Source organism: Gouania willdenowi, unplaced genomic scaffold, assembly GCF_900634775.1.
Source record: "Gouania willdenowi unplaced genomic scaffold, fGouWil2.1 scaffold_14_arrow_ctg1, whole genome shotgun sequence".
NCBI lineage: Eukaryota > Metazoa > Chordata > Actinopteri > Blenniiformes > Gobiesocidae > Gouania > Gouania willdenowi.
In genome coordinates this window covers 462,272-479,497 of record NW_021144899.1, presented here as the reverse complement: position 1 = coordinate 479,497, position 17,226 = coordinate 462,272, and the positions used below count along the sequence as shown (strand labels likewise).

At 35.0% G+C, this 17,226-nt stretch overlaps 2 protein-coding genes across 6 annotated transcripts in view; one reads left to right on the top strand and one right to left on the bottom strand.

The window, feature by feature from the left end:
• LOC114458605 (uncharacterized) overlaps positions 1–17,226 on the top strand; it is a 259,265-nt gene that overhangs the window by 116,724 nt on the left and 125,315 nt on the right. The gene's annotated exons all lie outside the window — the stretch shown is intronic.
• LOC114458619 (forkhead box protein J1-like) overlaps positions 14,398–17,226 on the bottom strand; it is a 27,644-nt gene continuing 24,815 nt past the window's right edge. The window contains exons 4-7 of the mRNA XM_028441048.1: positions 16,390–16,594; positions 15,802–16,270; positions 14,624–14,828; positions 14,398–14,504 (exon numbers count right to left, since the gene is read on the bottom strand). Coding sequence (XP_028296849.1) covers positions 15,950–16,270; positions 16,390–16,594 — 526 coding nt within the window. The 3' untranslated portion in view covers positions 14,398–14,504; positions 14,624–14,828; positions 15,802–15,949. The remainder of the gene's footprint in view (positions 14,505–14,623; positions 14,829–15,801; positions 16,271–16,389; positions 16,595–17,226) is intronic.

Sequence of the window (17,226 nt, the reverse complement as noted above, 5' to 3'; positions counted from 1 at the left end):
CTTGTTTTTTTTGTTGCAATGCCTTCCTCTAATAATATTAATCATGTGTAATTTGACCGTGTTACTAATATGTTTAAATTGACTTTCATTTACTTGTGTGTTATTTTATAATTGGATGTGAAACTCTTTTGTCAAAATTAAATAAAATGGCAAAAAAGTAGAGAGAGATCTGAGGAATTTATTTCATTTCAATAGTTTAAAATGCATAGCTGTCATAAAAAAAATGCACTACATGTAGTGTTGACCTTCAACAGCATGTGTAAACAAGGTGGGAGAAAAAAAGACAATATTGGGATTTATATAAGGGAGCCCTGATACACCATATTTGTTATTGTGCAATATTTAGTTTTTTATTTTCCTTAAATGTACCCTTTTTTTGTTCTTTGCTTTTGAAGAAGTTTGAAGTTGAGTTCATTATCCTTATGGAGTTTGTATTTTTGCAAATATTTAGTAAAAGTTAAAACAATTAATAAAAAACAACACCCAGTGTTTGTTTTGTTTATTTTGCTTATGCATTTCATGTGTTTCAGCGTACGCCACCTGAAGTGATCTTACCTACGCACAGTTTCATAAATGTTGGGAGAATATGGAGGCTATATTAAATAATTGTTTATGTTTCTTTAATGGTGTTTTACGACGTTGATTTTGTTAGATGTTAAAAGCTTGTTCATGTGGATCTAAATTTAATATTTTGATAAGCGCACTGAGATGACTTTGTTGTAAATTACGCTGTATAAATAAAGTTGAAATCAACTGAATTGAATTAACACTTTTCAGCAGAAACATATCAAATTGTCATTGGTGTTGACATTGGTGGTCACGATTTGGAACACCCTGCTTACCCTACCCTAGTGCTCACGGAACGTCACTGAGAGCATGTGTTTGTTCATGTGCACACAGCAGCCTCCGTTTGGGTGCTGTAAGTGACACTGTGTTGTTGCTGCTGCTGCTAGAATGGTGTGTGCACATAGAACAGACCTGGGCCCTTTACGGCCCGCGGGCCACATGCGGCCCTATGGTTGACTGACCGGCACCTCATGAGTGTGCATTGCTTTTATTTTGAAGCTTTTGTTTTTTACGTCGCGCATTGGTACGTAAGCAGTAGTGGAACAAATCAGCGCTTCAGCACCACGGAGAGCGACCGCTTTATTTTGACACACTTTATCTATTTCAACTCAGAGCCTGTATAAGTAGCTATAAAGTTTAGTAAAACTGGCACAGCGGTCCACATGTTCACAAACAATTTCAATATGAAGTACTAGAAGCTCACTGCATATCAGTCCATGTACAGTTATTTATGGTCACTTTTTACTGGATCCAAACTGAGATGCCGCTCCGTCCGCTCCTCGTGCACCATTGCCTCAGCAGTCCTCCTGTGGTTTTGCACCGAGCCTGCGCACGCATGCACCTAACTTAGTATGACTCATTTCACCCCCAAATGGTCGACTAAAAAGAGAAAGGTAGATGCTGAATGCAGGGTTTTCAACAAGATGTGGACTGCCAAGTATTTATTTACCAAAGTCAGACGTAAAGTGGTGTGTTTGGTTTACGGGGACCAGATTGCTGTGTTCAAGGATTACAATTTGAGTCGACATTACAAGACGAAACATTCGGAGAAATATAAAAACTTGAATGGTGGTGAGATGGTGCGGATATCGGAAGATTTGGTAGCGAAGCTCCAAAAGCAACAAGGATTTTTTACCAAGCTTCACACATCCAGGGATGCTGCAACCAGGACCAGCTTTGTAATATCACTAAAAACAGTAAGCCATTCTCACAGGGAGAGTTTGTAAAAGAGTGCTTGGTGGACTCTGCAGCGCTGATTTGTCCTGAAAAAAGAAGCATTTGAACAAGTCCAGCTGTCCAGGCGCACAGTGACGAGAAGGATGGAGGACATTGCAGGAAATTTGGAGCTTCATCTGCAACGTGAAGTGGCAAATTCTGCCACTGACAGGGAGCGATCTGTTCACGGAGGTAAATGCAAGCATGGACACGCTGGGACTGAAATGGGACAGACTGACGGGTGTCACAACGGATGGTTGTCAAAATCTAACAAGTGAGTGAAATCAACGCAGATCAGAAAGTGGTATTTTTGCATTGTATTTTACATCAGCATGTGTTGTGCAAGTCAGTGCTTAAAATTGACCATATGATTAATGTTATAACTAAAATATTGAACTTCATCAGGGCACGAGCTTTGAATCACAGGCAGTTTGTTGCACTTTTAGAGGAGCACAAGACTGAACATGGAGACATCAGCTATCACACAACTATCTGATGGCTCAGCCTGGGCAAAGTGCTAAAAAGAGTCTGAGATCTAAAAGCAGAGAGCCGAGAGTTTTGTGAGAAGAAAGGCAAAGACATCTCAGATGAGAAATGGCTGACAGATTTTGTATTTGCTGTTGACGTGACTGCACTGATGACTGCACTGAACACTAAACTGCAAGGCAAGGGCCTTTTCGTCCATGAAATGCACAACCTGGTGAAGGCTTTCATGGCCAAGTTACAGTTTCTTTCAAGGCATCTGGAGAGCAACAATCTCACTCACATGCAAACCCTGAAGGAAGTCACACCATCAGATGATCACCTCCGCAGGTACTCATCTATGTTAGGAGCACCGCATGGCAAGTTTTTGAGGCGATTTGAAGATCTCAGAACAATGGAGAGTGAGATGCACTTGATTTCCTCACCATTTACCTGCAATGTGGATGATGCACCAAGTGATGTCCAGCTGGAACTCATTGACCTGCAGTCTGATGCAGAGCACTTCAAGTCACAACCACTACAATAGACCCTATTTACCAAAAAATTAAATCTTTTTTTAAGAAAATTTGACACAGGATATATATTATTTAGGATTTTGAAATGTGTTTCTTTAACTTTAGGTAAAATAAGCCACTTAGTATATTTAGAATAGGCTTTTTTTTAAGGTAGTGGGGTTCCTCAGGTTAGGGCTCTGCTGTAACCCCCTGCAATACCCATGGAATATTTTACATTTTAGAACGTAACTAAACAACTTATTGTTACATTTTTTTTGTCCAACAAATTATATTCTCCAATTAAAAGATTTGGTAACATAGGTAATGATTTGTTGTATATTAGATAGTTGTGTATCAACTGGAATAATGATAAAGGAATTATTTACTTATTTTGTTAAATTCTCTTTGAGAGCAATTTAAATCATATTTTCCTATGAAATCTGCATAACTCAAAAACGAACCATTATTATCCATCAAGTCGGTCACAAAAACTATGTCTAGTTCAAACCAATTATCAGTAAAAACTGATTTCCTGCTAATAGTAATTACTCTGTTGTTCCATATAGTCAAATTGTGAGGGGAAAAGTTGTGGGAAAATACCATCTTCAAAAAAATAGAGCTTGTTTATGGAAATCAGACAACTTTGTAGGAATTCTGTTCACGTCAAAGTCACACTTCAAAACAAAATCCAAGCCTCCTATTTGCTGAAATAAAGATCTTGGAATGTGAAACCACATAGAGTTTGGTTGGGAAAGACAAGATTTGATCCAGTTCAGTCTGAAGGTGCCAATCATAGACTAAAATCTGGGGCTTTAATACCACCACTATCATACTCCTTAACAAGTTGTGACCTTCTAATGTAGTGTGTTTTATTCCTCCATAAGAACTGATAAATAACAGAGTTAGCTTTATTAATGTTTCATGAGGAAATATATAATGAATGACAGGGAAAAATCAATTTGGAAATACCTTCTGCTTTAGATAGAGTGATTCTACCAAAGATAGTTAGGTCTCTGGTTAGCCAATGGCTTAATGATCTCTTCACATCTACTATACGATTTGTAATGTTAGTGTCTTCCCTATTTACTATATTTTTAGAAATCAACAATCCTAAATACTTGACTTCCGTCTCAACTCTAATTGAGGAAATAGAGGAATCAGAGCAAGTGTGGATAGGGAGTAATTCACATTTTTTGATATTAAGAGACAATCCTGATGCTTTAGAGAATAATGAAATAATACTAAGCATTTTATCCACTATTGATTTATTCTTTAAAAAGAAACAGGTGTCATCTGCAAATTGGCTTATCTTAAACTCTTTGTTAAAAATTGTAATTCCCTGTATATCACTGGAGTTATTGATCAGAACTGATAATAACTGTGTTGCTAGGATGAAAAGTTTTGGGGAGATGGGGGAACCCTGTCGAATTCAACGTAACACCTCGAATCTAGGAGTCACACCAGGATTCAGAGAGACTGAACTAGTGATGTCAGTATATAGCATCTCTACAATGATACAGAACTGTTCTCCAAAGCCCAAGAAGTGAAGTGTTTTCAGTAAAAAGGATGTTCAACAGTGTCAAATGTCTTGAAAAAGTCTATAAATAACACCAGACTGTCTGTTTCAATATAATCTCTATAATCTAACATATCAAGAATCAGCCTTGTATGGTTATGAATATTTCTGCCTTTTACAAAGGCTGATTGGCATTCATCAACTATATTGTTTAAACCCATATCTAATCTCTTAGAGTACACGTGCTAACAATCTATAGTCATTACATAAAAGAGTAATCGGCCTCCAATTGTCAAGTGATAATTTATCCTTATTGGGCTTTGGGATTAAGGTGATTATTCCATGTTTCATAGTAGAAGACAGGTGTCCAGTTGAAATACATTCTTGAAAGGCCTTAAAGAGCATTTCTCTGATATCGTTCCAGAAAAAGGAATAAAATTCCACAGTTAAACCATCAATACCTGGTGACTTTCCTTTTGGCATTTGCTTCATTGCTATATCTAACTCTTCAATTGTAAGATCATCCTCCATATGCTGCATAAAGTCTGCGTCAATTGTTTTTCTTTTCTCCCTAATTTCCTCAAAAAACTATTTGCAATCATCCCCAGCAAATGTGGATCCATACAGATCACTATAAAATGTTCTTATTTCCTCATTTACCTGTTGTTGATTATCAATACTTATCTTGTTAACAAGTAGCTTATGAATTTTCTTTTTTATTTGTCTTTGCTTTTCCAGACTAAAGAAATGAGATGAATTTTTTTCACCTTCAATCCAACGAGCTCTAGAGCAAACAAATGCTCCTTTGGCTTTATCCAAGTATAGATGATCAAGTTGGTTATGCAAGTCATTTAATATAACTTGTTCATCTAAAGATAACTCCAGTTTATGACATAGTTTATTGATATCATTTATAATGTCCTGTTGTTTTTGTTTCTTAGCTTTAGAAATGTATTTACTTCTGCTAATGGCTGTTTCTCTAATTTGGAATTTAAACCACTCCCATTTACTTTAAGGTGTCATTTCTAATTTAGTAATTTTCTTTACCAAATTTTTAGTTTCACTACAAAATTCCTCACTTTCAAGAAGGCTACTATTAAATTTCCATAAAGGGTTAGGTATATATTGAAGCCCATCAAGCTGGAGACATATTGTAATTGCACAGTGATCTGTCAGGGGTGAAGCTGTTATCTCACATTTATGCACATTATTAATTAGGTTTGTAGAAATTAACCAAAAATCTATCCTTGAATGTTGACCGTTGTTAGCAGAATTAACCCAAGTATATTGCAAAGTATTGGAGTTTCTCATTCTCCAAATGTCAATTAGGTTTTCCTTGGAAATAAAATCAACAATGATTTCCTCATAATTATGATATTGTCCCTTTGGAGGAAGCCGGTCCATCCAGAGGTCAGGAGCCAGGTTATAGTCTCCCCCAACGATGACTTTGTCAGTGGTGTAAGTCAGTTTCCATTCCTCCAACAACTTACTTTTTTTGTTCTGAGCTTTTTTGTTATAGCCATACACACAAAAAAGAATTTAATTTTCGTCGTTAAATTCCACGGCTGAATTCCTCCGTTGAATGAGTCTCTTGTAAGAAAATTAAATTGCACTTCTGCTCTTTACAAAAAGAAAAATTGTCTTACGTTTCACAGTATTCCTGAACCCCCTGGTGTTTAACGACATAAAAGATAACATTCACAATATAGAATAAATGTGCAAGGAACGTGATGTGCAGGGGTGAGATACACATATATCCATAATACAAATCAATAATAACGTTTTTGCAACAACCTTAAACATTTCAAACCTTTAAAACATCAGTGCAAAACAGTCAGAGTACCTGTACTGGAGCAATGAAAGCCCCACAAAGATAATCATTTAGGGTCCACACGCTGGTTGTCAATCAGAGCATACCCTTCCTTTAGGAATGTTCGTTTCCCTTTCTTCCTGGCCTCCACAACCAGGGGCCACAGCTTGGAGCGAGCCTCCCGTTCCTCTTTTGAAAAATCCTCTCTGAAACGAATGTGCATCTCGCTGCACACTCGTGCCTCTCTGGACTTTTTCCACACTTCATCCCACACCATTTTCAACCAGAACTGGATGATAATTTGCCTCGGCGTGCTCGGTGAAGTAGCGGTGTTTCTCTTCCCCAGGCGGTGCACAACATCCACAGTGTCTCTCAGACGATCCACAACCATTGGAACAATTCTGGTGAGAATCATGATGACAGCCTCTCTCGTGTCTTCACCTTCCTTCTCCTGGAGACCGGTCAGCCGGAGATTCCACCTCCTTTTGTACCGAGCCTGTTCCTTACTTGCATTATTAAGCTTGACATTTTCCATATGAAGCTCTTCAACAATTTCTTTTCTGTTCTCACTTGCAGCCACCGCATTCGCTTCAATACGTCTGTCAAAGCTTTTCATCAGTTCAGTCTGATCATCCACTTTCCCAGTCAGCACCTGAATTGCGTGGAGAAGAGTAGCGTTGAAATTTTCCTCTTCCTTTTTGTCGCCGCTTGCCTTCAACTTCTTGGGTTTAGGGCTTTTGATTGGAGTATGGGCCAGGTTTATCCTGCCTGCTTTAGAGGTTTCATCTACCTCAATGTCTTCCACCTCACCGTCCGACACGGATAGAACAGCAACAGGTTGAACACACACACTGTAGTCGTGGTCTGACATTTCGGTACGCTCAATATATGACTAACAAAGTCAAAAGGCTTTGAAAATGTTCCTTTTTGGTAGGTTTTGGGTTATTGCACCACAAAGTTCACAATTCCAGGAATACACAATGTATTTATTGTGAGCCTGCAAATAAGTGTCCTCTCACTCCGCCATCTTGGATCCTCTCCATGATGGTGTGAATGTGTTTGCATTGGTTTTGTTCTTTGTTTGTAAGAAAAGGACGTTTTGGACTTAACACATTATGCATTTTTGTGTTTAACTGTGAGCGTGTGTTTCAATGTTTCATGTAATGTATTAATAAGGGTAGTTTGCTATGGTTTAAAGCTAAGTTGGTGTCAGTCTGACATTGTTGGGCTGCAGTTTAACTATTGGTGGAACATACATTTGAACATAAAGTCCTTCAGTGGAAACCAGTTATATGCTTCTGCTTAGTTGTTAAAGTAAAAACACTAGTTTTAAAATGGTGTGACTTCAGGACCCAGTGACCACCTTCTTAAAACTACACTCAAATATATTTAATTTAAAGATGGATTATTCTGAACCTGAAACATTTCCCTTCTTTTAATTCAACAAAAATGAATTAAAAAAATAGATTTTCACTAACTATTAGGTTTGTAGGGGGACAATATTTAATCAATATTTTTGTGTATTTCTGCAATATTTCAGTGATTACAATGCTTTTAATGTGTTCAATGGTTACTTGATGCACATGATTTAATGATGGCAGTGTGTAATGCCTGCAATATTTATGTATGCACAGGCATTTTATTTTCATATAATCTGTTCAGATCAGTGTTTAAACTGATACAATAGGATACATTATTTTTTATATTTTTTTGCATTATCAGTAACTCAGGGTGTTTTATCCTTAATGTTCTCACTTACAGTTGTTCCAATGCCGTCATTATGTTGTCATGGTTACTTTGAGACTTCTACACAGTAGTTTCAGTGAAAAGAAACTTGTTGCACTTTATTTTATGATGGCAGTGTGTAACACTGTATTTTGTCCTCTGAATGATCAATATCTTCTGATGAACATATACAGCAACTTGATTTTTCATCTTTACGTTTAATTTTGATATTAACTGGGTAGAGTATCTCAATATATTACAATATTATTGTATCGTGACACGTATCGTATTGTAACATCATTGCCAATACTCACCCCTACTAACTATATGCAATTAATATGATTTAAACAAAACTTTTTAGAAATATTTTTGAGTTATTGCACGTCAGAAAAGTAAATACTAAATAAATTGTAACATTGTTTACTGAAATTGTACCAAATCCTAATAATAAAAATGTTTTTAGAACTAATATTCATATGCAGTGATGACTGCTGGATGCAAATTTCTCAAATTATATTTTGTTTATTCTTTAACTTTAATTGTGCAGCCAAAATATAAATGAATAAATAAATTCTACAGAAGACAAATGAGAAGAAAAATAAAATTATGAATAATGTATTTAATATTAGAAAGGTCCGCATTGCTGGCAGTAAGTAAAACTGGTTTCCAGTGAGGGTTGGACTCCACCAGGGCTGCCCTTTGTCACATGCTTTACACATGGTATGGTGTTTTTTCTCCTCCAAACACGACTAGTTGAGTTTTTACCAAAAAGTTCTATTTTGGTTTCATCTGACCATATGACATTCACCCAATCCTCTTCTGGATCATCCAAATGCTCTCTAGCAAACTTCAGACAGGTCTGGACATGTACTGGTTTAAGCAGGAGGACACGTCTGGCACTGCAGGATTTGAATCCCTGGTGGCGTAGTGTGTTACTGATGGTAGCCTTTGTTACTTTGGTCCCAGCTCTCTGCAGGTTATTCACTAGGTCCCCCCGTGTGGTTCTGGGATTTTTGCTCACTGTTCTTGTGATCATTTTGACCCCACAGGGTGAGATCTTGTGTGGAGCCCCAGATTGAGGGAGATTATCAGTGGTCTTGTATGTCTTCCATTTTCTAATAATTGCTCCTACAGTTGATTTCTTCACACCAAGCTGTTTACCTATTACAGATTCAGTCTTCCCAGCCTGGTGCAGGTCTACTATTGTGTTTCTGGTGTCCTTTGACAGCTCTTTGGTGTTGGCCATAGTAGAGTTTGGAGTGTGACTGTCTGAGGTTGTGGACAGGTGTCTTTTATACTGATAACCAGTTCAAACAGGTGCCATTAATACAGGTAACGAGTGGAGGACAGAGGAGCCTCTTAAAGAAGAAGTTACAGGTCTGTGAGAGACACAAATCTGGCTTGTTTGTAGGTGACCAAATATTTATTTTACAGAGGGATTTACCAATAAATTTATTAAAAATCCTACAATGTGATTTTCTTGATTTTTTTTTTTCATTTTGTCTCTCATAGTTGAGGTATATTTATGATGAAAATTACAGGCCTCTCTCATCTTTTTAAGTGGGACAACTTGCACATTTGGTGGCTGAATAAATACTTTTATGGCCCACTGTACATGCAGGAAGAAATGTATGTCAATGCACAGTTTTCAAAAGTTGAAATCTTACAGTATTAATTTTAATTATAAGATGTTTTACATTTAGAAATTAAACAATCAGTTATTTTAGTTAGTTAAAGATGTTATTTACTGGTGATTTAAAGCAATATTATTATTAATATTATTTAGCATTTAGTGGTTTATTGTGTCTGTTTATTTGATTTATTAGGTATGTATGAGATGTTTAATGTGTAATAAGTTTAATTTTTAAAATATAATTATTCGTATTTGTTAATGATTTAGACTTTGTGCATTTTGGATCAAACTGACATTTTAGTGTTAATCTGAGTTTCCTAGTAATTTATATCTGATTTGTATCATCGCTTACGTACATGGTTGTTATTGTTAGATTTAGATTAAGTCAAAATCAGATGTTCTGAAATTGTTTGTCCTTGTCCTGTGGGGCTTTAAAAAAAGTTGGATTGACTGAGAATGTATTTTATTAACAGGATTATTGATTATAAAGATATATAATTACAGGATTATTGATTATAAAGATATATAATTACAGGATTATTGATTAAAAAGATATATAATTACAGGATTATTGATTATAAAGATATATAATTACAGGATTATTGATTATAAAGATATATAATTACAGGATTATTGATTATAAAGATATATAATTATAATAATACACACAAAAAGAAACCATGAATAATAATCCATTCCAACACTACATAAGTGTAATATGCCTATGTTTTCACCGTGCCAGGATGGCCGAGTGGTTTTAACGTATCCATAGCTACGGCCTTAATTTTATGACCATTAAAGATGACGTCACAATTGCTTCTTTTTACATCGTGACGTCATCTTCCACAACCAACAACCGTGAAGCTGGAGGAGAAGCTTGAAACATTTTATTTACACATTTATTTTAATCTATAATTAGTGCTAAATTCTCCAGGTGTTCATATAGGGTAACAGATTTAATTTATGTCCATGTACCAGTTTTCCACAAGTTCTTAAGGAGGTTAAACTCAAAGCTGCTCTGGGTTTTATTGAACATTTTATTTCTTGACACATTTTATTTACAAATTGTGTTCATTATGAGTGCTAAATTCTCCAGGTGTTCAAGGGTAACAGATTTTACTTGTTTTCATAAACCAGTATTCTACAAGTTCTTAAAAAAATAAAGGATAAAGAATTTGCTGGTTTAAAAACACTGTCTTATAATTGAAGGAACATTTGTTATACTTTTTAATTACAGTAAAGTACATTTAGTAGCATGTACTTTTTTACTTTTACTCAAGTAAGGGAGCAACTTCAATACTTTTACTTTTACCAGAGTTATTTTTATTCAAGTATCTATACTTTTACTTGAGTACTGAAGACTAGTATTTTTGTCACCCTTGCAAAAAACACAAATTAGACCATTATGTGAGGTACTCATGCAGTGCCCTATCCTTTCACAGACCTGATCCATAATAAATCTTGACATGATTACCTTGCATACAGTAAACATAAACTTAAAAAGGAAGAGATGAAATCTTGCAATTGTAACTTAATTTATTTTTACACAAAGGCACCTGCGTATAAAATGAATATTCTGCCAAAAAAAATTTTTAAATTAAATAACACAAATTAATTCAATTCAAAATAATAATAAAAAATCTCCAGCTCTAAGTATAACTACATTTATGAACTCTGAAACTAAGAAAAGAACCAGCATTCAATGCTGTTTTGGTGCCGTGCATTACCTTTAATCTGATTGGTCGACCATGGTGTGATGCATTTGATTGTTGTCTGGTCATTTCATTTTTTGTAGTTTTACAAAGTCTGTTGATCATTTTAAAATAAAAAAATACTCAGTAACTGTTGGCAGAAAAGTAATAAATTACTTTTTTTAAAACGTACTGTAAGTACAAGTCAAAACACTGATTTAGAAATATACTGAAAAAAGTATCAATAAAAAGCATTTCAATTACAATAACGTGAGTACTTTGTAATCAGTTATTTTCACCTCTGATTAAGTATAACTAGCTTTTAAATGAAATATGTTGTTAGAATTTGGACTGCCACATCACTATTATGTATTTAAACCAATATATTCACATGTAAAGTCTTCCTTTCATTGATTATCATTCAGTGTTATTTAATCCCACATTTAAAAAAAAACACCAGCTTTAAATATAACTACTACAGTATAGTAGTGGGAGGAGCTTAAGTAGAGTTGTCAATTATGACCAAATTCAATTCAATGCAACTTTATTTATATAGCACAAAATAGAAGAAAGTCATCTCAAAGCGCTGAGCAAAATAATTGGGTGGTAAGTGTAAAAATGTACTATAAAAGTTTTAGCTAACACATTTACATTATTTATATCACTTTTCTCATATTTAGCACATTTTCCTACATTTAACACAACATTTAACCACATAAATAGAGGTAAAATAAAGCATAAAATCTAAATATATAAATCTAAATCTAAATGGTATATGTTATATCTAAATGTTAAATCTATATCTAAATTTTAAATCTAAATGTTATATGTTATATCTAAATGTTAAATCTAAGTCTAAATGTTAAATTTTATATATACATTTTAAATATGAATGTTAAATGTTAAATCTAAATGTGAAATCTTCATGTTAAATCTAAATCTAAATGTTAAATGTTAAATCTAAATGTTTAAATCTAAATCTAAATGTGGAACTTAAATGTTTCGTTCATATGCTAATTGACCCCGCCCATTGTAACCTCAACCAATGCACAAGCAGAGACACACAAAACCGTCCCACCCACCTCTTCACCAATATAACATAAACCATTTATATTTAGATTTATATATTTAGATTTAGTGCATTTTTTTTACCTCTATATATGTGGTTAAATGTTGTGTTAAATGTAGGAAAATGTGCTAAATATGAGAAAAGTGAGATAAATAATGAAAATGTGTTATCGAAAACTTTTATAGTACATTTTTACACTTGGTACCCCATACAAAATATAAAGTCCATAATAAAAAGAAGAAAGAACCCAACAAGATCCACATGAACAAGCATTTAGCGACAGTGGGAAGAAAAAACTCCCTCTTTTTTATAGGAAGAAATCTCCAGCGGAACCAGGTTCAGAGGTGGCAGCCATCCGCTTCGACTGGTTGGGGTTAGTGAACAGAGCGACAAACAGAATAGGATAAAAGGATAGTCCATCCAAGTGTTCCAGACTAGTTGAGCAGCGAAACATTGATGAGTCCATCCAAGTGTTCCAGACTAGTTGAGCCGCGAACCATTGATCAGCCCAAAGTGTCCCAGATTAGTTGTGCCGTGAGCCAAAGATCAGGAACCGTTATCTCCAGCATCAAGACACCTGAAACAGAAAAGAGAGCGGAGGGCGAGGAAAAGGCACAGACTGCAGGATTCTCTCAGAATTTAAGCCGATATTTTTAATTCAAAAGATACCAAGAAGTGATCTGAAATGAGTACGTGTTTGAAGGTTGGATGTATTTTTCTGTAATGTTTATTGGAGTCAATAAGTGTAATTTTGTATCTTTCTGTTGTCTTTTTGTGGATTTTTGTTTTTTGTTGCCATTGTAATGTGATTCTGGAGTCATTTTTTGTATTTTTGTACAAATATTAAGTTTTGTTTATTTTGAGTGGAGCCTTTATGTATATTTTTGTGCATTTCTGTTGTCGTTTTGTGTACTTTTTGTATAAATGTTTAGTTTTTTGTTTTTATTTACTATATTTGTTATAAATGCACACATGCACACACACAGACCTTTCTTGCATTATAAATAGAGAATGAAAAAGATAATAAAGTCTTTGCCTCTGGGTTGATTTGCCAGAATCCTCCTCTGCCGGGCTCGTCTTTCTGTCGAGGGACCTTCTTGAACCTCTTGTTGAGGGACAAGGTGTGACGAATAGAGTTCTGTAACAAAGACACAATAAAAGCAAGATTTATTACAAAACCATTGATTAAATATGAGTAAGTGATGATAAATGAAGGGAGATGGATAGTCATAAATAATAAAAGTGGGTGTCACTTACCTGCCAGGTGGGCTCTGCGTGTCTGTAGTAGCAGAAGTTCTCTTTGATCCACTTATAGATGGTGGACAAAGTGACTTTGGGCTGTTCACTGGCCTGCATGGCCATGTAGATGAGAGAGGAGTGGGAATGAGGTGGTTTGGCTTTGGGGTTGGTCTTGTAGTCCACCTCCACCAGAGGGATGGGCTGCATCTGGATGTGAGGGTACCTGGGTTGGAGTCAATTACATTTTTCAGTTATAATTACATTTTCAATTACCCATTGTCAATTAACAATTCAATTATGATTACAATGACCAACATTTTTTCAAATTACATTTCAATTACAATTTTTTTAAACCTCAATGTCAATTACAATTACATATTCAATTACTAAAGTTCATATACAATTAATCACTGACACTGTAATAAATAACCTAAAGGAAGTTAACCTTCCTCTTGTGTTAGCTTTCTGTTAGCATCTCTTATGATAACTGGTCCTAAATCAGCTGAAAAATACACTAAAAACAAATATATATCATGTAATTTATTACATATCTATTGGTTACCTTGTTAGGCTTCCTAATCAATGAAAATATAAGTTTTTTAATATTTTTGGCGTGTGTGTCTGAGAATTTTTGATATCACTATAACACTCAGTTTCAATTTGGTTTCAAATGATGAAATGTGAGAAAGCTTGAAATGAAACATGATTTAATAACTGTTAACTACATATGTGTAGAACTGAACTTAGAACTGTAACATTTATCCATGCGTTAAATTATAATTGTCGTTTTGTGTACTTTTTGTATAAATGTTTAGTTTTTTGTTTTGATTTACTATTTTTGTTATAAATACACACACACACACAAATACACACACACACACACACACACACACACACACACACAAATCTTTCTTGCATTATAGATAGATAATGAGAAAGATAATATAATAAAGTCTTTGCATCTGGGTTGATTTTCCAGAATCCTCCTCTGCCGGGCTCGTCTTTCTGTCGAGGGACCTTCTTGAACCTCTTGTTGAGGGACAAGGTGTGACGAATAGAGTTCTGTAACAAAGACACAATAAAAGCAAGATTTATTACAAAACCATTGAGCAAATATGAGTAAGTGATGATAAATGAAGGGAGATGGATAGTCATAAATAATAAAAGTGGGTGTCACTTACCTGCCAGGTGGGCTCTGCGTGTCTGTAGTAGCAGAAGTTCTCTTTGATCCACTTATAGATGGTGGACAAAGTGACTTTGGGCTGTTCACTGGCCTGCATGGCCATGTAGATGAGAGAGGAGTGGGAATGAGGTGGTTTGGCTTTGGGGTTGGTCTTGTAGTCCACCTCCACCAGAGGGATGGGCTGCATCTGGATGTGAGGGTACCTGGGTTGGAGTCAATTACATTTTTCAGTTATAATTACATTTTCAATTACCCATTGTCAATTAACAATTCAATTATGATTAAAATGACCAGCATTTTTTCAAATTACATTTCAATTACATTTTTTTTAAACCTCAATGTCAATTACAATTACATATTCAATTACTAAAGTTCATATACAATTAATCACTGACACTGTAATAAATAACCTAAATTAAGTTAACCTTCCTCTTGTGTTAGCTTTCTGTTAGCATCTCTTATGATAACTGGTCCTAAATCAGCTGTAAAATAAAAACAAATATTTATCATGTAATTTATTACATATCTATTGGTTACCTTGTTAGGCTTCCTAATCAATGAAAATATAGGTTTTTTAATATTTTTGGTGTGTGTGTCTGAGTATTTTTGATATCAGTATAACACTCAGTTTCATTTTTGTTCAAATGATAAAATGTGAGAAAGCTTGAAATGAAACATGATTTAATAACTGTTAACTACATATGTGTAGAACTGAACTTAGAACTCTAACATGGATCCATGTGTTAAATTATAATTGACGTTTTGTGTACTTTTTGTATAAATGTTTAGTTTTTTGTTTTGATTTACTATTTTTGTTATAAATACACACACACACACACACACACAAACCTTTCTTGCATTATTGATAGATAATAAAAAAGATAATAAAGTCTGTGTCCTCAGTCTGTCCTTCATTGTATCATTTTTCATGGCGAGCTGTGTTGGTTTGATATTATTATCCTTAACTTTCAGTGAAAAAGTAAAAAAAAGAATTTTCAGTCCCAGGGAGCAAAATATGATGAAAACGAATATATAAACAAAGTTCACAAAAATGTATAGTAAAAGACAAATGAAAATACTGAACAAAATATGAATTAAAAATCAAAAAAAAAAAATACAAATTTAAAACTAATTTCCACATATAATACAATATATACATATTACAAAGATTCTTACGTGGTTTGTTATAGGACAGTCAGTGTTGTTGGTGGTGGATGGTCATAGGTAGATGTGAAGAAGCCCTCACTCAGACCAAAGCCTTGATCCAGGGTTTGGGGTACGGTCTCTGTCCCCACTGTGACCTCCACCAATGGCTGCACCTCTCCTACCTCTGACTGCTCAGAGAATAACAGGTCCATGTAGCCGCAGGACCAAGATCAAGCAGTGTCTCTGTAGACCTTGTGGTCCCTCTACTGTCCGTAGGCGACAGGGTCTTCTGTTCAGGACTCATATCTTCATTAACAGAAGAAGTGCTTGCAGTGTCCTGATAGCCCTGGAAACGTTTCTTGCGTCTGGAAAGTCTCTTGACACACATGTCTGAGTGATCTGGGTTGATTTTCCAGAATCCTCCTCTGCCGGGCTCGTCTTTCTGTCGAGGGACCTTCTTGAACCTCTTGTTGAGGGACAAGGTTTGACGAATAGAGTTCTGTAACAAAGACACAATAAAAGCAAGATTTATTACAAAACCATTGATTAAATATGAGTAAGTGATGATAAATGAAGGGAGATGGATAGTCATAAATAATAAAAGTGGGTGTCACTTACCTGCCAGGTGGGCTCTGCGTGTCTGTAGTAGCAGAAGTTCTCTTTGATCCACTTATAGATGGTGGACAAAGTGACTTTGGGCTGTTCACTGGCCTGCATGGCCATGTAGATGAGAGAGGAGTGGGAATGAGGTGGTTTGGCTTTGGGGTTGGTCTTGTAGTCCACCTCCACCAGAGGGATGGGCTGCATCTGGATGTGAGGGTACCTGGGATGGAGTCAATTACATTTTTCAGTTATAATTACATTTTCAATTACCCATTGTCAATTAACAATTCAATTATGATTACAATGACCAACATTTTTGCAAAGTACATTTCAATTACAATTTTTTTAAACCTCAAAGTCAATTACAATTACATATTCAATTACTAAAGTTCATATACAATTAATCACTGACACTAAACTTCCTCTTGTGTTAGCTTTCTGTTAGCATCTCTTATGATAACTGGTCCTAAATCAGCTGTAAAATACACTAAAAACAAATATATATCATGTAATTTATTACATATCTATTGGTTACCTTGTTAGGCTTCCTAATCAATGAAAATATAGGTTTTTAATATTTTTGGTGTGTGTGTCTGAGCATTTTTTATATCAGTATAACACTCAGTTTTCATTTTGTTTCAAATGATGAAATGTGAGAAAGCTTGAAATGAAACATGATTTAATAACTGTTAACTACATATGTGTAGAACTGAACTTAGAACTCTAACATTTATCCATGCGTTAAATTATAATTGTCGTTTTGTGTACTTCTTGTATAAATGTTTAGTTTTGTGTTTTGATTTACTATTTCTGTTATAAATACACACACACACACACACACCACCACCACAC